This window comes from Vipera berus (assembly GCF_964194415.1).
Source record: "Vipera berus genome assembly, contig: HAP1_SCAFFOLD_88, whole genome shotgun sequence".
NCBI lineage: Eukaryota > Metazoa > Chordata > Lepidosauria > Squamata > Viperidae > Vipera > Vipera berus.
Genome location: NW_027673613.1, coordinates 77,475 through 98,326, shown reverse-complemented (window position 1 = coordinate 98,326; position 20,852 = coordinate 77,475). Strand labels below are relative to the sequence as shown.

At 46.6% G+C, this 20,852-nt stretch overlaps 2 protein-coding genes across 2 annotated transcripts; one reads left to right on the top strand and one right to left on the bottom strand.

Annotated features, from left to right (window-relative positions):
• Positions 1-1,663: 1,663 nt before the first annotated feature.
• Positions 1,664-8,222, top strand: LOC308679257 (protein FAM219B-like). The gene is made up of 6 exons (XM_081346851.1): positions 1,664-1,777; positions 2,715-2,811; positions 3,130-3,220; positions 3,752-3,829; positions 4,080-4,125; positions 4,810-8,222. Exons 1-6 carry the CDS (start codon positions 1,697-1,699, stop codon positions 4,963-4,965), a joined length of 549 nt encoding a protein of 182 aa, XP_081202977.1. The 5' UTR covers positions 1,664-1,696; the 3' UTR covers positions 4,966-8,222.
• An 82-nt stretch (positions 8,223-8,304) lies between these two features.
• On the bottom strand, positions 8,305-18,904 carry LOC308679256 (mannose-6-phosphate isomerase-like). Its single transcript, XM_081346850.1, has 8 exons — positions 18,734-18,904; positions 15,570-15,697; positions 14,556-14,756; positions 13,255-13,396; positions 12,156-12,338; positions 11,473-11,646; positions 11,056-11,264; positions 8,305-9,503 (listed from the first exon to the last, which is right to left on the bottom strand). The coding sequence occupies exons 1-8, from the start codon at positions 18,750-18,752 to the stop codon at positions 9,285-9,287; spliced, it is 1,275 nt and encodes a 424-aa protein (XP_081202976.1). The 5' UTR covers positions 18,753-18,904; the 3' UTR covers positions 8,305-9,284.
• Positions 18,905-20,852: the final 1,948 nt, after the last annotated feature.

Here is a 20,852-nt window from a genome sequence, read left to right as displayed (position 1 = left end):
TCTGCACAAAAAGCAGTTCTTCACATTTCAAAAAATGAAAGAATCCAGCATATTAACATGCTAAACCCAATTATGAAATTACAATTTCATAAGTATTTATGTTAAGAACAGCATAGAATCATATTGCTTTCATGGAATATAAATTGGACAAGAAGCTTGATTGACTTTGGCCGCTTACACAAATCTTAGCATTTATTACATAAAAAGAAAAAGGTCAGGTCTCCACATTAAGCAACGTAATGTGTCAGTTATGCCACTTAAAAACAGACAAGTTTGTAGTCCTAATAGTTTTATTTAGAAGCTTTTGAAAATACGTGGCAGTGCTTGATGAGATCTGTTAGTTTGCTGGCTGAAATTTCCATTGATCCAGTGACTTTTTCTTGTATCACGGTATAAATACTGAAGTGGAGACTTGCATAAAATAAGAATAGTGGTGAATCTGAACATATTTGGATAGGATAAACACACGGATGCATTACATGTTGACGTGAAACAATTGTGTCCCTGTGGTCCATGAAAGATGAGCAAGGCTGCTTAGGAAAAGCAAGCGCATATGTTGTAAACAAAGTTAGCTACACTCTCATAATGGCTAAGAATTGTCGGAGTTGCTTTCTCTTTACTCGCCTCCAGAGAGGCAATTGGAGCCTCTGATCTATCACTTCAAAGGTAAAGGTTCCCCCGTACATGCGTGCTAGTCGTTTCCAATTCTAGGGGCCGGTGCTCATCTCCGTTTCAAAGCCGAAGAGCCAGCGCTTGTCCGAGGACGTCTCCGTGGTCATGTGGCCGGCATGACTAGACGCCAAAGGCGCACGGAACGCTGTTACCTTCCCACCGTAGTGGTCCCTATTTTTCTACTTGCATTTTTTACGTGCTTTCGAACTGCTAGGTTGGCAGAAGCTGGGACGAGTAACAGGCGCTCACTCTGCTACGCGGCACTCAGGATTCGACCCGCCAAACTGCCGATCTTCTGATCGACAAGCTCAGCGTCCTAACCCACTGAGCCACCGCGTCACTTCATAGAAATGGGTTAATTGAATCCCTTGCCTGTTTTTATTTATTAAATTTATATGCCACCCAACTCACCATCATCAAGCAACGTTAGGTAACTTACAACGAGATAAAAACCACAACATAAAACATTAAAAGGACAAAATGCGAACGTTTTGCAAAACTTAAGTAAGGGAAATAGCAGCACGATGGGAGTTGTAGTGCAAGACCTTTGGAACAGGCTGGAGAAAAATCCTTTTCACACCAATGAGATAAAATTGCCACTTTTTTCCCCCTGTTTGTCGGTTTAAAAAAATTCCCGCAGGCAGCAACACTTCAGCAACTGGAGGGCTCTGGTGACAGATGCCACGGAGCGCGAGACCTCCAGCATCCTAGAGCGCCCCTTCGCTCTGCTCTTCCAAAAAACAAACAAACAAACGGGCCACCTCCCATTGGTCGGCTCTCGCTCCGCTAACCCCGCCCATAGGCGTTGCTCGCGCTCGAGAGAGAGAGAGAGAGAGAGAGAGAGAGAGCAAGGGCGGGGCCCTACAGACCGACCAATCAGGCAGAGCGTCGGATGCTAATTTCGGAAGGGGGAAAAAAACAAAACCCTGGCCGTCGCGTTTCTTATTGGCTGAGGCGCGCGATGACGGTCAGAGAAGGCGTGGCTTGGAGGGGCGGGGGGATACTCTCCGGGCAAGAAGCGGCGATGGCGACGGGAGATGGAGGCGAGGAGGATCCGCCGCGGGGAAAGGAGGCCGGGCCGCGCCTCGTGCCTGGCGGCGACCCGGTAAGACACCGGCAACCGCGGGGCTGGGAAAGTCGCGGCCGGTGGAAAAAGCCTCTTAATGGCCGGCCTGGCGGCTTTGGGTCGGCCCGAGGAGCTCGGCTGGATCAGGCCCGGGGTGGGGGGTGGGGGGCGGCGCTCTGGGTACGGTCCTTTAATTTCTCTTAACACCCCGCCACACACACACACACACACACACCGGGCCTCCCCCAGCCTCTTGTTCTTCTCGCCTTCCTATTCGCCGAGACGGCTATAGAGGGGGTAGACTGCTCCTGGCTGTGGAGGCTCCATTCAGAAACGGCCAAGATGTCAAGAGCAAGGATGGAGAATCCAGGCTTTCCCAGCCTGGCGCAGTGCGGGAGGGTATAAAAAACGTCGGGGGGAAAAAATGGTCCTAAGTCGCTTTTTTTTTCCCACCACCACCCCCAGCGCCGTTGTAACTTGGAAAAAGTCACTAAACAGACTGTCGTAAGTCGAGGACTAGCGGTATGTCTTCCCAGAGGTGGGCAGTCTTCGTGCCCTAACAGTAGATCTAGTATACAGCTAGCCATTCAGCTATTAATAATGATTTACGAGACATCAATACTATTCCTAGATAGGGGTCTTCCAACTTGGCCCTTTTATGACTTGTGGACTTCAACTCCCAGAATTCCTCAGCTAGGCTGAGGAATTCTGGGAGTTGAAGTCCACGAGTCATAAAAGGGCCAAGTTTGAAGACCCCTGCCCTAGATCCTTGGGAAGGATTCAGCAGCCAAAAGTAATAAATCCAATCACAGCTTTTGGGCAGATTATATATAAACAACAACAATATATGTAAGCAACAACGACAAGCTTCTTGCTAATGTTGCCCTTTTTGTGTTTTATTTCTGTTGTCGCCAGTGTCCAATGCAACTGCTATTCCAACTTCTCATTCCCCCCCCACCCCAAATTCCTTTTTCAGGGGCAAATGGACAAACGAAGGATGTGCCGAGACCCCCCAGTAGAGAAAAGAGGTCCCTACATTATGAACAAACCATCTTCTATTCAGGATAAGCTACGTAAGTAAAAGCGTGCGCGGCTTTTCTCCCCACCTCCCCGGAAGTGTCCTCTTTATAAATCGTCCTCAACTCAGGACTGTCATGGAGCCTGCCCGTTAAAGTCATAAAGTTATGATGGACGTGCAGTGGATCACGCTTTATGTGAGGATTAAGTGAACCAATTGTTCACAATTGACCTGCTTTGCCCCAAACTGGAAGCAGATGCTGATTTTTGACAAAAACGTGAGATGCTACAAACCGTGGTTTATTTAGCAGAAGCCCAAAGTCTACAGCCAGATGCTGAATTTCTCTCCCATGTTGTTGTGGTGTCTGTCGCAGAAAAACATCGCGAGATGGCCAAGGCAATGCTGCGGAAAAAGGGGGTCCTTTCCGGAGCTGTCCGTCAACAGCCCAAACCAGGAGCCGTGAGGTCAGAGTTCATGTCCTTTTCTTCTCGAATGGCGCTGATGGTTATTTTTTCAGGATTGGCCAGGATGCAGGGGGAGACTTGAAAAGTGGGGCCTGTGAATCTGGCCCCTTTCCTATTCAGCACCTGGTGCATAACGTCTGTGGAGATTCTCGATCATTCAGGTTGCGGTTGTCCCAAAGGTGCTTTTTCACGAGGCAACTGGACTTCCTTGTTTCTCTTTGAAAATGTTTCGCTTCTCATCCAAGAAGCTTCTTCAGCTCTGGCTAGATGGTGGAGAATGGAAAGATTTATACTCGGAGCTGAAGAAGCTTCTTAGATGAGAAGCGAAACGCCTTTTTCGAAGAGGGAAAAAAAAAAGAAAGTCCAGTTGCCTCGTGAAAAAGCACCTTTGGACGACCAGGTGCAGAAGTGAGGAACGCAAAGTCCACAGGGAATCCTGTCTTTCCAACCAGAAATATTTTAGGCTATGCTGTCTTCTTCCATTGCTGCTGCACAGCAGTGTTTGATGGCAATTCCTCCTCCTTTTACCAGGACGGTGAAATTCAACAAGGGCTACACTGCGCTCAGCCAGACCTCAGATGAAACCCTGGTGGCCCTGGATTCCGACAGGTGAGAGGCATGTAAGCATTGCTTGACTTTTGGGGTCTGGAAAAAAAAATGGATTAGCTCTCTGCTCCAAGAATCAATAGCTTGCCCTAAGCAACCCCTCCCAAATTTTTACTGAAAAATGCAGGTCAAACACAGGACAGCTTCTCACAGTGTTGTGGGAGGCCCTTTGATTTTATTTATTTTTTGAATGGGCAACTGAAAGTGGGGCTCGTAATATCCTTTCAACTGATCCTTAATTTTCTTCTCCTAGCGATGACCTGGAATCTAGATGCTCTTCTGGTTACTCCTCAGCTGAGGCAAGTCTGGTCTTTTATAATTTAATAATAAAGGTAAAGGTTCCCCCACACATGCATGCTAGTCGTTTCTGACTCTAGGGGCCGGTGCTCATCTCCGTTTCAAAGCCGAAGAGCCAGCACTTGTCCGAGGACGTCTCCGTGGTCATGTGGCCGGCATGACTAGACACCAAAGGCGCACGGAACGCTGTTACCTTCCCACCGTAGTGGTTCCTATTTTTCTACTTGCATTTTTACGTGCTTTCGAACTGCTAGGTTGGCAGAAGCTGGGACGAGTAATAGGCGCTCACTCTGTTATGCGGCACTCGGGATTCGACCCGCCAAACTGCCGACCTTCTGATCGACAAGCTCAGCGTCCTAACCCACTGAGCCACCGCGACCCTTAATTTAATAATATAATGTATTAATTTAATAATTATTCTCTGGGTTGGTTCTCCTGTGAGCCACCCAGCTGGCTATCATGCCTAACATGGGACTACAACTTTCCATCTCCTGGTGATTGGCCCAAAGGCACCCAGCCGCTTTCATGCCCGAGGCAGGACTAGAACTCACAGTCTCTTGGTGATTGGCTCAAAGTCACCCAGCCGGTTTTCATTCCTAAAGTGGGATTAAGAGTCTCCCGGTTTCTTGGTCAGCACCTCATTCTACCAGTTAGATGTGTATTTATTCCATTTTTCCTCCCCTCAGGTCAACCACGATCTAAGTCGCCAACTGCTGCGGGACGGCTACCGCCTGGATGAGATCCCTGACGACGAGGATCTCGATCTGATTCCCCCAAAGCCCATTTCATCCTCACCGTGCTCCTGTTGCTTTGGCGACTCTCCCTCCTGCTCCATCCAATAGGGAGAAACGTCGGAGGACTGCACTACACGGGTCAAGAATTCAGCACTTTCTTCCCAATTCCTCTTTTTTTTTTTTTGTTGGATCTCTGCTGAGCCCAGCACTGAACCTTAGGTCAAACTGGTGGGACCGGGGGGGGGGCAACCTTAGAGATTCAGCCCCTGGAAGGGCAAAGGAGTGCGCTGTTGGCACCTTGCTTAGAGCTCCAGGCGTCTTCTGGTGCAACGTAGAAATGTACGAAGTGTAAGTATTCAGGAGGCTGGTGGATGCCCTTTGCAAAGAGCTGCTTCTCTGGACAGGCTCGGCACTCATGAGGAATAACCAGAAGGCAAGGGTTTCTCCCCATAAAAGGTGAATGGAAAACTGCGTGCGTGTGTGCATGTCAAAAGCGAACGATAGGAATTTCGATACTAGGTTTACCATATATTGGGGCTGCCGACGTCAATACAGCGAAGGGGAAGAAAACCCTCAATGCTGCATAGAGACAGAGGAAGGAGATTTTATTCCTAGGTTGCTTTTTCTGACGAGAGAGAAGTTCTTGAGATGTTTCTGCGGGGACCTCCTTAGAATGGAGATTTTGTCTTGCACAAGAGGGCAGAGCAGCCCGTGCCAAGTTTCTTGAGGACACGGGCCTTTTCTTGGTCTCCGGCCACCCGGTTAACGGTTTTAATTTCTAGAACCGTTGCATTGCTCATTCCCTTCTCTTTGGGAAGTAAAAAAAAGAATGGAGGTTGAAGATGCCTGAGTTAGTATTCAGCCTTTAATTGACCTGAAGGAACTCAAGGCCACGTAACCATAGCAATAGCTTACCCTTCTGTTTGAAGGTTGATTCTCTCAGATCGGTGGGCAGTTGGGCAATTGTTCTGGGAAACTATAGGCCTTAATGTGGGAACGATGGTTGACCATTTTTGAAGAGTTGATTTACTTGCTAGATGGGGTTTGGTGTCGCTTGGGACCCACTTCCTTGTTTGGGCAGGTATAAGAGGGGAAGCTAAGCGAGGAGGAGGAGAAGCTTGAAGCTTTTTAAGATACCTGGCCTCATCAGCTTTGTAGGTCACTTAAAACACTCCTGTTATCAAAATATCTGTTGACTTTTAACGTTCTCCAAACCTGATGTCCTTCAAATGGATGAAAGGTCCTATCATCCCCATGCTTAGGAACATCTTGGGAAGACCACCAAGGGACTGTAGTCCGAGTTAAATTAACCCATGGAAGAGGACGCGTCTGGACCTTCTTCTAGGAAAGGACGGGTTTTAGGCACTTGCATAGACTGTTGTAAGGGTGTAACGGGTGGTAAGCAGTAGTGAGGAAAAAGAGTTAAGATCTAGTCTTCCTAGATCTCCAGCACTGACTGACACAGAACAGAAATGGTCTCTTCTTTGACCATTTTCCATCAGATGCCTCAACTGACGTCTCAAAGATGTTGATGGGGCAGCTGGCATGTCCATCTCTAGTGACAATGTGTGGTGGGATTTCTGGGTGTTGGGTGGGAGCTGTTGTACTCTACGTGGGGATAGTGGAGTTCCATCAGCATGAACGTGTCCATCTTTGCTTCATTGGTTTGGGGGGGGGACTCAATGTCATCTCCCAGTTTGATCACAGAAGATCAGGAGTTCTTCAGCTGCATCCCTGCAATTTGAGGATGTCCCAGTGTGGACATCCTAAACATATCTTGCTCCTGGTCACAGCCCCCCCCCCCAATTAAGCCAATTTCTTCCTCGTACACACAACCTGCTCTTGAGGCTTGTGTCTTGTGACTCTCAAAGCGGACTAGGACAACTTGTTGCAGGACAATTGTCTCTGTGGGAACAACTCAGTTTAACTGTTTTAAGTTTTTAAAAAATAATTCTAATTTTTTTTTGCCGTTCACATTTCATTCTGCCCCTCCTTTTGCATCCTTTCTTAAATGATTCCGTCCCACCGTTTCCTTGATATTAGCAACTCTCGTCCTGCAGCAAGTTGTCCAGGGCAAGTTGGCCGTGGCGAGTTGTCGTACACCCCTCTCCAAGTCAACAACTTCTCTGGCTTCGGTTGACACGGTCCGGGGTGAAACACAGAGATGCCACTGCAAATTATGCAGTCCTTTTTAAGAGCTTCCCAACGTGGCTTGCGCTAGATGGCAGCCAAAACACACAGTATGGCTGCTTTTGATTTGTCAATCCCAAATCTGATTTCTCCAGCTATTTTTAATCAAACTACCCACCATGAGTTACTAGCAGGTACACTGGTTTGGGGTGGGGTTTGTTGGTTTGGGTTTTTTTTGGCCCTGCTGGGGACACATCACCAACAAGTTAATTTTTAAACAAGTGACCTTGTATGTACAAATCTTTACAGAATTGGCTTGCTAGAGCTATAAACTCGGCATTTCCCAATCGGCTCCCTCCATCTGTGCCGGATTGCAGTCGGTAGAAATTCAGACTTGAAGTCTTAACCAGCGAGGGGGAAGGAAATATTAGGTCGGAAAAAGTTGTACTAATAGTGGCGAATATTATAGTAGAGTGGTGAAAGTCGTACTAAGCTAAGCCAATATCTCTGGTTTCGCTTAAAAAAAAAAAAGCTGCTGTTCCTTTCATTTATTTATTAGGAAAAAAGGCTTCTTTGTTAGCCAGATCACCACATGTGGTTTGTCCAGGACATCAAACTATGATCTTCACAGCGGAGCCTGTGTTAACTCGTGCACAGCTCGTTCGATAAGCTTTAATGAGGCGTATCTTCATAGACACTCAGAATTTAAGGCTTAGATGGGACCTTAAAGATCATCTAGTCCAGAGTTCTCCAAACCTGGCCACTGGAAGACTTGTGGACTTCGACTCCCAGAATCCCTCAGCTAGCACGGAATTCTGGGAGTCAAAAAGTCCACCAGTCTTAAAAGTTGCCAAGTCCGGAGATCCCTGAGGAAATCCAAAGCCAATCTATATATTATAAAGCTGAGGGAATGGATGATTCTACAGGCATTTTTAGAATCGACCCCATCAAATCTGCCCAGTAGAGTTCATTTTTAAAGCTGCCTTAAAGCACTAAAATGCATTACATGAAGTTTTTTTAAAAAAAAAAACTGAACAGCACAGAGGACAATCTTATGGAATATTTAATATTGTATACTCGGTTAATTGTGTGTCTTGTTTGTTTTTTGTACAGTCTAACCAAGCAAAGCATCTTATCAAATAAAGTACCTTCTATTCTACATACTTGTACCTTTGTTTTCTGAAACCGATGTTCTAATCACGGTAAGAATGCCAGCTAGACTTTAGATCAGTTTATTCATCCGTAAACCGGGTTTGTATCGCATGCTAGTAAAAAAAAACACACACACACCAGGAAATAAGCTTGTCACGCCTGGGTAAACAAAAGCATTGTTTACTTTTATTTATTTGATTTTTATTCCCCCTTTATTTTTTTTATTCCTTCCTCCTCCGTTTTTTCCTATAACAACCCTCTGAGGTGGGTTGGGCTGAAAGCGGCCCAAAGTCACCCAGCCAGCTTTTACACCTAAGGCAGGATTAGAACTCACAATCTCCTGGTTTCTAGCCTGGTGCCTTAGCCACTGGGCCAAACATCATAGCTTAAAGTGACGGCTGGATTGGCACTGTATTCAAGGCTAGCCTCAGTGAGATGTACAATGCGTTGATCAAAACATCTACAGTTAGGATGCTTATCAGGGTCCAGTCTAAGGGTCTGTTTGTGCGTGTGTGTGTGAGAGAGAGGCTAGTACAGGGTCCACAGCTTGTCCAGTGAAAACATTTCAAGTAGACTTCGATTGACCACAATTGGGAGCCGAATTAGTGCGGTCATTAGGCAAATCATCACGCGACTGGACCAATTTCTGCCAGAGTCGTTAACCACATTACACTATCGTTGATTGCTGTGTGGCCCTCTTCGACCACCCCATTAATTTGCAAGCCTCAAGTTTGGGAGGTTTCTGGGCGTTGAGGTCCACCCCGCCTTCCAAGTTGCCAAGATTGAAAAACAACAACAACAACAACACTGTTTTAGTCTTAAGATACAGAGGCCACAACCCTACTATTCAAAGAAGCCTGACACCAGAGAAGCATCTATCTGAGACGTTGCGTTCTTTGCCAACTCAGAAAACAAAGCATTGCCCACAGCCTTGTGGCGGCAGGGCTACTAAAGCATTTCCAACCTTACATTTTTGGAGCAATGGACAAATGTAGCGTAGGCCAAAAGCCAAGCCAGGAGAGAAGGCCGCGGATATTCAAAGATAGCCTGACCCTCGGTCTCTGAAGGGTGAAACAAACGGGAGAGGTGTAGCTTCTACTGATCTTAAATTACTCCTAAGGAGGAAACTTGCTCGGTGTCCCTTATTATAAGAGGCAGCAAGCCCGGAAGAGAACCATCCCGTCGGCCGAATTAAAATGCAAAGAGAGGCTCTCGTTGGCAGAGATGAACAGCACAGTGCCGGGGCGAAGAGCCATTTCAGACAGAGCAGCCGTGGACGTGCCAACGGCCGAACCCTGGACCACCAGCAGGATGCTTGCCGAGTCGATGGCCGAAATGAGGTACAGCTTGATGGAGGAAGGGATCTGTAAGAAAAAGCAGAGGCATTGCTCGACACAGGGAGTAAGAAAAAGGCACAGTCTTCCTGCATTGGTGGAACAGGAAATAAACAAGAGAGGAACAGGAAGCAGCTGAAGCTGGAACAGGAAGTTACTGAACAGGAAGCAGCTGAAGCTGGAACAGGAAGCAACAAACAAGCAAGAGGAACAAACAGGAAGCAGCTGAAGCTAGAACAGGAAGCAGTTGAAAGTGGAACAGGAAGCAGCTGAAGCTGGAACAGGAAGTTACTGGAACAGGAAGCAACCGGAACTGGAACAGGAAGCAGCTGAAGCTGGAACAGACCAAATTCAGAATTTCTTGATCGGCAGTTTGGCGGGTCGAATCCCGAGTGCCGCGTAGCAGAGTGAGCGCCTGTTACTCGTCCCAGCTTCTGCAAACCTAGCAGTTCGAAAGCACGTAAAAATGCAAGTAGAAAAATAGGGACCACTACGGTGGGAAGGTGTTCTGTACCAGCCTGCTACCGGCCCTGCAGAAAAGGCAGGGACAACCCCTTTACAAACGGCAAGAGGCTGGAATTAAGCCTGCCAAATTTATTAACATAAAACAGCAAAACAAGACACCAACCATGAAACAGGAGCTATGAAACAGGAACTAATCAAGCGGTTGCCTTCAGCAAACCAGCCCTCCCACGCATTCCCCTTTTATACAGTTCAGGGCGTGGCTTCTCTCTGCCTCCTTCCGAGGTGCCCCATTGCCTTCCTCTGTTTACTCCTGATTGACTGCCTCCTTCGTCGGGCGTCCTTGAACAGGGCCAGCTGTGGGTCATCTTCATCCACGCTGTCAGGTTCACACAGCTGGGTCTCCGTCGTGACCAGGTGGGAGGGGCCTGGCTGAGGGCTCTCATCAGCAAGATCTTCAACCCCCTCAGCAAGCTCTTCAACACTCCCCTCCTCCTCTGAGTCGTCCGACCCAACTGCCGAACCCACAGGCTGACCCTGAATCACAACAGAAGGTAACAGCGTTCCGTGCGCCTTTGGCATCTAGTCATGCCGGCCACATGACCACGGAGACGTCCTCGGACAAGCGCTGGCTCTTCGGCTTTGAAACGGAGATGAGCACCGGCCCCTAGAGTCGGAAACGACTAGCACGCATGTGCGGGGGAACCTTTACCTTTACCTTACCAGAATAAGTGATCATCCTTTTCTGCTCAGAGAAGCTGGTCTACCTGTTATGTTAACCTCTTAGCTAGTAATTTCTTGAGTCGCATTAAGCCATGGTTTGCTTAATCATGATTTAATGAATAAAACACAACTGGCTGAGTTCTCATATTGCTTTACGTCCTAAAACTGGGATTACGATATAGTACCATGATGATTAGGAGTCACCCAACAGATGATGCCAAAGCTAAACAAACTCAGTATGTTACTTAGCAGGAAGTAGGAATTCAGCCAAAGAGGGAGAACTGCATAAAGATAATCCTTGACTTATGAGGCTAACGGAGCCTCCCCGTTACAATTGTAAACTGTAAAGTGGGTCACTATGTGACCAAACCGATTTTATAAGCGTGGGATGCCTTACCTCTACCCTCATGACAGCAAAATCTGGAATGGGTGGGTCATACAGGGAGATGAAAGGATCCAGGCGGCTTTGAGTAGGGGCCAACAACTTTGAGCTGGCAGGAGCTGGTGTGTAGTTCAGCATTTCACACAGGGTCAGAACGTCGATGTATTTGGGCGTCAGACCAGCACGCACCGTGTTGTCGGAACAAGCCATACATTCGATGCAGTCTGGCAGAACGAGGAGAGAGACTCATCAGGGTGACAGGGGAATTCTGGGAATTGAAGTCCACACATCTTAAAAGTGACCAAGGTTGAGGAACGCTGACTCAGATAATGTGGGAAATCAGCCCTGGCCCCTTGGTTATGAGAGATCCAAAATGCCAACTCTCCCCCACCCCATTCCATGCAGGTACTTGCTTCCTCTGAAGAAACTCACCTCCGTAGAGGTAGGCGTGAGGTTCATTTGCTCCCAGGAACATGCATTCACCAGGCTGCAGCTTCATCTGGTTCAGGAAGTAGATAACAAAGCAACCGATATCGCCCGGGTACTGAGAGTGTAACCTGAGAAGGAGCTCACCACAACTGGCTGAAATATCTTTTCCTGCAGCAGCTGGAGAACAAGACACAGGGAATTAATTGAGCAAGGGCTGGTCCAGGGTAGGCTTTTTCTGATTCCATCAACACCTTCAGCCCGATACATGGTAAGTGTTCAGATTAACCTTACAAAAGAGTCCCCCAAAGTCCCCAGAATAGTGAAGAGAGTCTCCAGCCTTTGGAAGCAGGATGATGGGGACCTTGTTGAGGTCCACCAAAGCTCAAGACCAGGTGGGGGAGGAAGGACCTTGAAGGACATCAACCATCAAGGCTCCTTAAAGCAACCCATAGCTTGGATGAGCACTCTTCATGGTGTACTCCTCCTTTCCTTAATCCCCCAGGCCCAATTTTACAATCCTTCATAAAGCCAGTTTTGGAACCACTGAAACACCGAGAGGAATTACAATACCCATCCTTCTTTAGTGTAGGATTCAGGCCACATTGGAACTATCAAGAATTGGAACTTCAGGAACGTGAGTCCAGATTGCGCCTCTGTATTAACCTCTCCTGATCTACATGACTAACCTTCCTGGGAAATCCGCTTGACCAACTGGTTGAGGTGATCAACAAAGACTTTCTTCTCGGTCTTCATCATCCTGGTGAAGCAGACTCTCAGAGCAGCTGACACGCCACGGGGGTCGTCTCTCCCACTTCGCTCCAGTTGTTCCGCTGCTACATTGCCGATCAAAGCTCGAAATTCAGGAACATCTGTACAAAGGCCAAAGAGAGATGGTTGGAGTCCACCACATGGATGTCCAATGGATGGCTGATCTTCCACTTAGTCTCTTGGATGGTACAGAACACAAGAGAGGACCTTGGTGGAGATAGCCAATTTCCATCAAAGTAGCTTTAGCCTTGCGGTGGATGGGTCTCATGATATAGTCTATTTAGTGAGGTTGACACCAATTGGAGAAAACAAAACTATTTGGAGAGAGGGTGGCTGCACCAGTACTAAAAGTGCCCCACCTATTCGTGCCTAGAACTCACACCTTTTCTACGTTAAACCCCATTCTTGAATATCTGAAGTTTCAACATAGGCATGATATTATAAAGGTAAAGGTAAAGGTTCCCCTGCACATGCGTGCTAGTCGTTTTCCAACTCTAGGGGCCGGTGCTCATCTCCGTTTCAAAGCCGAAGAGCCAGCGCTTGTCCGAGGACGTCTCCGTGATCATGTGGCCAGCATGACTAGACGCCAAAGGCGCACGGAACGCTGTGACCTTCCCACCGTAGTGGTCCCTATTTTTCTACTTGCATTTTTACGTGCTTTCGAACTGCTAGGTTGGCAGAAGCTGGGACGAGTAACAGGCGCTCTGCTACACAGCACTTGGGATTCGACCCGCCAAACTGCCGACCTTCTGATCGACAAGCTCAGCGTCCTAACCCACTGAGACACTGCGTCCCTTTATATTGCTCTACTAGATTATATTGCTCTACTATTACTTTTAACTCAAAACATTTGTCATTAACTAATCAGAGAGGTAGCTACAATTCCAATGCAACATTTTCCCTGCCTCGCTCGAAGTCAGAAACTCCAAAACTCCCAGGATCTGCTAAGCCAGATCATTTATCTTAATAGGATTTGCATCCAGTGATCCCTTTCTCTCTTTCCTATTACAGACTTACGCTGGAGGAAAGCTACAATCTCTTCCACGGGCCGGAAACCGCATAGGCCTTCAAAGGGAGTTAGGGCGATGGCCATTTCAGGCTTGTGATTGGTGTCTGGATAGTGTTCTGGATATTGAGCATGCAGTTTCTCTGCCAGTTCCTAGGAGAGGAGAAATGGGGTCCAAGTCAGCTTTGATCACTGAACTAATACCTGATCATTTTCTGATCGATGGATCGCAGAATCAGGGAGAAACCTGAGATGTACAGACAGGTGGACTACTGAAGGGTAGCAACCCAATCCCAAAGGATCAGAAATGACCCAGAAGCAATAAAAGTTGGAGATGGATCCAAAAGGTTCCTTCTTTTATAAGCAGCTGAGTTGGAACCCAACCGAGATGGAAGTCAACTGAATTGGCCTGACGATCGGTCCCTTGCGTAACATTCTGACTGTCGGATCCAGCTGTTAATGCTTCCAGATCCAACCCAATTGGTCTAAGACAGGGGTAGGCAACCTTGGCTCTTTTATGACTCGTGGACCTCAACTCCCAGAATTCCTGAGCCAGCATGGCTCAGCTTGGAAACCTCTCCCTTTCCCTTCAGCATGGCTGGCTCAGGAATTCTGGGAGTTGAAGTCCACCAGTCATAAAAGAGCCAAGATTGCCTACCCCTGGTCTAAGATGACCTTGAAATTAACTCTGCTCTTCTCTCCTGCTTCCATCCTCTCTTGTTGTAGAACCCAAGATGAACTTGCGGGTCAATCTTTGACCCTCCAATGCCATCATAGACCTTGTCATACGTAACAGAAGAGCCCAATTTAAGGAGCAGCATCTAAGCAGGTATAGACCTGGTTATCACTGGAATGGGAAACAGAACACACAGTACTAGGATGATGGGTTAAACTGTGAAGTCAAAAAAGTCTTCCTAGAAGAAGACAATAACAAATCACTTCTATAAAGGGAACAAGAAAAGCACGTAGACCTGTTTTGGGTTCTACCAGCTGAGTCAAAGAAGACTTTGCATTTATACAATACTAACGGCAAGCCATGTTCTCTATACCCACCCTGTTCTTGAAACCCAAAGCTCCTTCTAAATGCAGTGTAGTTTTTGTCCGTTTTGAAACTCAATCCCCACCCACCAAAATAATGTGTAAGGTCCTGAAATAAGAGCACACCACACACACACCCTTCCCCAAAAATCTGACAGGTAATAACACCAACCCCAAGACATGGCAATCAACCCATTGGGAGCCATCAGCCAAGAGAAACCGCAATGGGAAAATGGCAGAATATTCCCACACGTATCCAAGGAAAACTCCTTACCTTGGTGGGATGGGCCTGAATGGACAACGCTGTGTTGACCGACAGCACTTTGAAGAGGAAAGGCAGCTGGCCTTGAAAGCTGTCCTTCACCTTTGACCCCAAGCAGGAAGGGTTATCTGCAATCCATTGGCTTAATGTCTTTTGGGGAATGCGGTTATCCAGAATGACAGCATCTCCCTTGGGGTGGGCACCCATCCAGAGCTGGAAAGGAAGACAAAAGTGGCGTGGGGATCCCAGAGAGCCCAGAGTTTGGGGTAACATGAAAAGTGAGCCCAGCCCATTGTGATGGATGTTGTAATCCTGGTTAGATCCATCATGGCTTCACATAATGAGTGCACCTGGTTGGTGAAGCATGGCCGGTCTTAGTAAAGGGATGGGCCATACATACTTGTTTCCCTCGTAATCTAGGGGTTATAAACTGGGAGACGGTGAGTTCTAGTCCTGCATTAGGCATGAAAGCCAGCTGGGTGACTTTGGGCCAGTCACTAGGAGACGGTGAGTTCTAGTCCCACATTAGGCATTAAAGCTGTCTGGATGACATTGGGCCAATCACCAGGAGATGGTGAGTTCTAGTCCCCCCCCTTAAGCATCAAAGCCATCAGAATGACTGTGGCCCAATAGCTAGGACATGGGGAGTTCTAGTCCTGCCCTAGGCAGGAAGCCAGCTGGGCGACCTTGGGCCAATCCCTTTCTCTCAGGCCTAGGAAGGAAGCAAGGGCAAACCACTTCCAAAAACTTGTCAAGAGGACCGCAAAGACTTTTCCAGCCAGTCACTAGTACTAACTGAGTACTGACGTGAACACACACACACACACAATCATGGGTTGGCAGTCAACTCAAGGGCACTACATCATTGGACGTGACTCATCACCCTCATCATGGAGATCGCCACGACTCTCTAAACTTGTCTCTGGGGACAGCTGTGTTCTTCGGTTTCATGTGAAGGAAGACCAGACTGAAATTCTGAAAAAGGGATGCCCGCCATTTGGTGGATCGGCAAGAAGGAAGACTCACCTCGGCGTATGGCTTGTCGGCGTCAATCTGTGTCATTGGGTCGTTGCTTTCTAAGAGCCTGGCCACTTGGCTGTCCCGGCCTGGCTTGCCCCATGCGTAGTTCTGCACAGCACAGGCCAGGGAAAACACTGCGTCAGCCAAAAGAAAGAGTAAAGAAGGTGGAGAAGAAGTCATTCCAAAGGACACCATGTTACAAGCGTCGCCATCTTGTTGACCATCTGATGGCTCTCATAACCAAGATTACAGGCTGCTCAGTCTGGATTGAAAGACAACTCTGGAAAGCTCATTTTTCCAAGCTGATAATTTCATACGAGAAAATAACCCCTCTCCTTCCCTTAGAATTTTAAGGACAGAGAGAAGTGAATCCAGGACACGACCTAGCAAAGAATTATCAGCGCTCTTTCTGCTCACTTCAGCCTCCAAGTTAAATCAAACTGTAAAGTGTGCCGTGCAAACCTCAGCATTATGATTTGTAAAACCAGACTTAACTGTCTGCCTTGGCTTAGGAGCCCAGCCGATTTTGGTTTATTCCAAAAACGAGGATTAAAGTTTTAATTATTTTGCTGGGTTCCAGGAATCCCTCAGCTTGTAAGTAGGGGTTGATTTCACTGCAAGATAATAAGTAGGGCAACAAGGTGTAAATTATAATCTCCCCCCTCCTTTTTTAAATAATAAATTGGGCCATTTTTATCCATTTGTTCCCGCAGAGAAAAGCAAAGGGATAAAGAATGACAAGGATTAAGATCGCAGGGACACTTGATTTGCTATAAACAGCTGCAGCAGGTTTAAAGGGTAGCATCGCGTGTCTGACTTGACCGGAGATAAATGGCTATTTTGGGAACATCTCAAAGCAGACGGAGAGTGAAAAACTGCGATGGGTTTCTGCAGATTTCTCTGCATTCATCTATGCAAAATCCAGAGAGATTGGGAGGAACTTGCCTCCCCAGGCAGAAATATTATGCATCAGCCAGCCTGGCAAAGGGTTGGAATCGCCTTTGGCTTAGAAGCAGCCGTAGCTCACCTCTCCTTGCCAAAAGGTCTCTGTTTCAGATCCAACATCAGCAAGTAGAGCCGGAAAAATCTCCCCACCGATTGCCCCAAAGACAGGCTCACGCATCATAGTCAATCGTAAGGTGGATTGTTTATCCATCTTTGCAGGGAGATTTCACACGTGAAATCTCCTTCTAGCCAAGGTGCTGTGACTGAAAATGGTCACGTTGAGTTTTCTCAAGATTTGTGATGGATTTTTTAAAAAAACCACCCCTATTTCCCAGGATAATTTGGAATACAAACTCCCCCCCCCGCAGGCTTAACACAGCTTAGTTTCCAAGCCCAGGTAAGCTTGGCAGGAACTGTGAATTACTGCGAAGAGGGGGGGTCTTCGGTCACCTTCCACCCAATATCCGGGTTCAACCTCCCACCCTTTTTGAATCTCAGGCCCTGGCCCATAACCCCCCACAAACACACACACACACACACACACACACACACACACACACACACACACACCAGAAAGGGGGCAAGGAAACCACATGATCCCCATGAAGCCTCTCTAAGTAAGATTAGGGATTCCCTTTGATCAGACACAGGAGGGGGCTGGAAAAATACTTGCCCCACCACCATCACCTCACCGAAGTACAGGTAGTCCTTGATTTACAACCAGAATTGATCCCAAAATTTCTGTTGCTAAGCGAAACATTGGTTAAGTGAGTTTTGCACCACTTAACGACCTTTCTTGCCACAGTGGTTAAGGGAATCACTGCAGTTGTTAAATCAGCATCACGGTTATTAAATGAATCTGGCTTCCTTCATGGACTTTGCTTGTCAAAAGGGGATTGCGTGACACACACACACCCCGGGACACAGCAACCGTCATAAATACAAGTTGGTTGCCAAGTGTCTGAATTTTGATCACACAACCGTGCGGGATGCTGCCATGTTTTTTTGCAAGGTTGTTTTTGAATAGAATGTGAAGGATGTGCGCATATAATGTATGTTATTTGTGGCTTTTACTTGTGTGTAGTATGCACTGTGAACAGCACTTAATTTCGTTGTGAGCTACAGTACTCAATGTCAATAAAGCTATTCTATATTCTATTCTATTCTATTCTATTCTATTCTATTCTATTTTCTATTCTATTCTATTCTATTCTATTCTATTCTATTTTCTATTCTATTCTATTCTATTCTATTCTATTCTATTCTATTCTATTCTATTCTATTCTATTCTATTCTATTTTCTATTCTATTCTATTCTATTCTATTCTATTCTATTCTATTCTATTCTATTCTATTCTATTCTATTGGTTGTAAGTGTAAAATACAGTCCTAAGACACTTTTTTCAGTGCCGGTTTAACTTCAAACGGTCACTTAAGAAATGGTCAGTTAGCGACCATGTTTCGCTTAGCGACAGAAATTTGGGTCTCAATTGTGACTCTAAACGGAGGGCTACCTGTACAGGCAGGCTAAGGACCGTGAATGCAACGTCTGCTCGGGCATCAATGCTTTTCCGCTCACCCACCAGCCCCAAATCCCCACTACCACCAGCCCACCACCCCACCAGAGTAGCAATGGATGCAATGGAGAGAAGCAACCTGGAACTAAGGAGAAACTTCCTGACAGTGAGAACAATTCACCAGTGGAACAACCTGCCTCCAGAAGCTGTGAATGCTCCAACACTGGAAGTTTTTAGGAAGAGACTGGACAATCCTGTCTGAAATGGGATAGGGTTTCTTGCCTGAGCAGGGGGTTGGACTAGTGGACCTCCAAGTTCCCTATCAACTTCGTTGTGGTGCTGGTGGTTATAAGGGTATATAGCGCAGCGCTTAGGCAGGCGAAGAGTCCACGAGCGCAGCTCTGCTCGAGCATCAGGACTTTTCCGCCCGGTGCAAGGCGGCTTCTTCTCGGCAGGAGCGCCTTCACAAGACCACCCCTCCACACACACACACAACACACACACAACACACACACACAAGACCCCCGCCCAGCCGGGCAGCCCTTTTGGGCATTTCCTTCCCGCCGAGATTCATTCATTTGCAAAGCGATTCGGGCGCTGCGCTTTCGCCTTTGCAAGCTGCGCCGGCTTGCCTTTGCCCGGAGCGGGCTGCGCTTGGCTTTGCGCTCTCTTCGCTCGCGCTTTCTCCTCCGGCCCCGGCAAGCTCACCTCTCAACTCGCCCGCCATCCTGGGCTTTTTCCACGGCGTCCCGATCCTTTTCCTAAGCCGAGGCGAAAAAAAAGAGACCCGCCGTCGCCGCCGCCGCCACGCCTCTTCCCGGCCCCGGCTGGGCGAGCTGGGAAAGGTAGTTTCTTCGCTCCGGAGCGGCGCCCGGTAGAATCAAATCTGCAGATCGGGAGGAAGGAAAGAGGTTAATGACAAGTAAAGGTTATTTTAACCCAAAGCAGAGAAGACAGGCAGATGTTCCACCGGTGCAGCTGCCCTTTCGTGGATTTGGACTGCAATTCCTATAAACCGCTTCCTCCCAAGGCTAGGTTGTAATTATGTCTGCATGCTAAATAGCAGAATAAGATAGATGGAGAGAGAGAGATACATAGATTAAATATAGAGATACATAGATACATAGATTAGATAGAAGATAGAGATACATAGATTAGATTGATATAAAGATACATAGATTAGAGATAGATAGATAGATAGATAGATAGATAGATAGATAGATAGATAGATAGATAGATAGATAGATAGATAGATAATAGGGAGGGAGGGAGGGAGAGGGAGAGATACATAGATTAGAGATAGATAGATAGATAGATAGATAGATAGATAGATAGGGAGGGAGGGAGGGAGAGGGAGAGAGAGAGAGATACATAGATTAGAGCAGGGGTGTCAAACTGCCGGCCCACGGGCCAGTTTCATCATACCGAAGCCGCACCCACCCCATTGCCGGCAATCCAAAAAGAGTCGCAATATGTCGTGACACATCATGTGCTAAACTTGTAAGCCGCCCTGAGTCTTCGGAGAAGGGCGGGATATAAATGGAATTAAAATAAAAATAAAATAAAAATGTGGCAAGTTTTGACACCCATGGATAAGAGATGGATATATATATATAGAGAGAGATAGTGTATATTTGTTAACCTTGACCACATTATGAAGAGTGGACTTCAATTCCCAGAATTCCCCATGGCTGGTTGGGGAATTCTGGGAGTTGAAGTCCACCCATCTGAAAATGGTCAAAGTTGAGAAACCTTGGTGTATATGACACTTTGTAACTCTGTTTAGTAAAGCCGTGAATACGATTTTTTTAAAAAAAACTTGTCCTCAGAAAATATCTCAAGATCCCCAGTGAACAACCAGATGTTTTTTTAAAACAAATATAGAAAGAACATGTAGGAGTGTTTCTTTATCAAAGGAAAATAAATGAACCCAAGGAATCTTAAAATATTAGCCAAATCACAATATTATTGTGCTTCAGAACTCCCTAATTCTGGAACAGTTTTCATCAAGCATTTGACAAGAATCTTAGATAAGATAGATAAGGTAACCTTTATTGTCATTTTTTTACTGTGGGCAGACTGGCACACATTAAAAATGAAATTCTGTTGCCCGCTTTCAAAAGTGTACGCATATATAACACACATATAGACGTGCTATATACTACATATCTATATACCTACACCCTTACATACAAATCCTTACGTTGGACATCTGGAACCATTATTTAGGTATTGAAAGTTTATTCAGAACTTTATTAAGAAAAAAAGATTATTTCTTCTTGTCCTCCAAAACCTATGGAGTTTAAATGTATGTGCTTTGAAGGAATAAAGCAATGACAGACTAGGTTGAGATTAAAATGAATTATCACTGGAAATATAATCTGGCCCCATGACAGTAATAAACAATTTGAAATTTGAAAACTCTTGCAGGACAAGCGTAAATTATTTTTCTGCCCCTTCTTGTAGCACAGAATTGCTTTTCAAGTCATTTGAACAATGTGGTTGGGACTGTAACTCAATCAGAGCTCCTCATTTAAACAAGAATAAACACCGCGCTATTACACCAGATAATACGGTACCGAAGTAGTCCTTCTGCTGTGCGCATGCTCAAAAAGATCGCGCATGCTCACAATGTCTCTTCTTCCCCCCCACCCTCCCTCAGCAACTCCATTTTCCTGTGCGCCCCGGAAGGCAGGCGGAGACCAAAACATACCTAGATTTAAAAAAAAAAAAGACGTTGCACGCATGCGCCTTCTCGCCTCGCTCTTCCTCCTCCGCCCGGCCGATGAGATCACAAGGCGGGGGAGGAGCTTATCCTTGTCACGTG

Bases quoted from the DNA above. Each gene is read 5' to 3' on its own strand.
- LOC308679257 (XM_081346851.1), top strand. From the start codon at position 1,697: ATGGCGACGGGAGATGGAGGCGAGGAGGATCCGCCGCGGGGAAAGGAG. The intron at 3,221-3,751 runs GTCAGAGTTCAT...TCCTTTTACCAG, and splicing joins CCCAAACCAGGAGCCGTGAG to GACGGTGAAATTCAACAAGG. The intron at 4,126-4,809 runs GCAAGTCTGGTC...TCCTCCCCTCAG, and splicing joins CTGGTTACTCCTCAGCTGAG to GTCAACCACGATCTAAGTCG.
- LOC308679256 (XM_081346850.1), bottom strand. The intron at 14,757-15,569 runs GTGAGTCTTCCT...CTTCCTTTCCAG, and splicing joins CCGACAAGCCATACGCCGAG to CTCTGGATGGGTGCCCACCC. The intron at 13,397-14,555 runs GTAAGGAGTTTT...CTCCTCTCCTAG, and splicing joins TTCAGGCCCATCCCACCAAG to GAACTGGCAGAGAAACTGCA.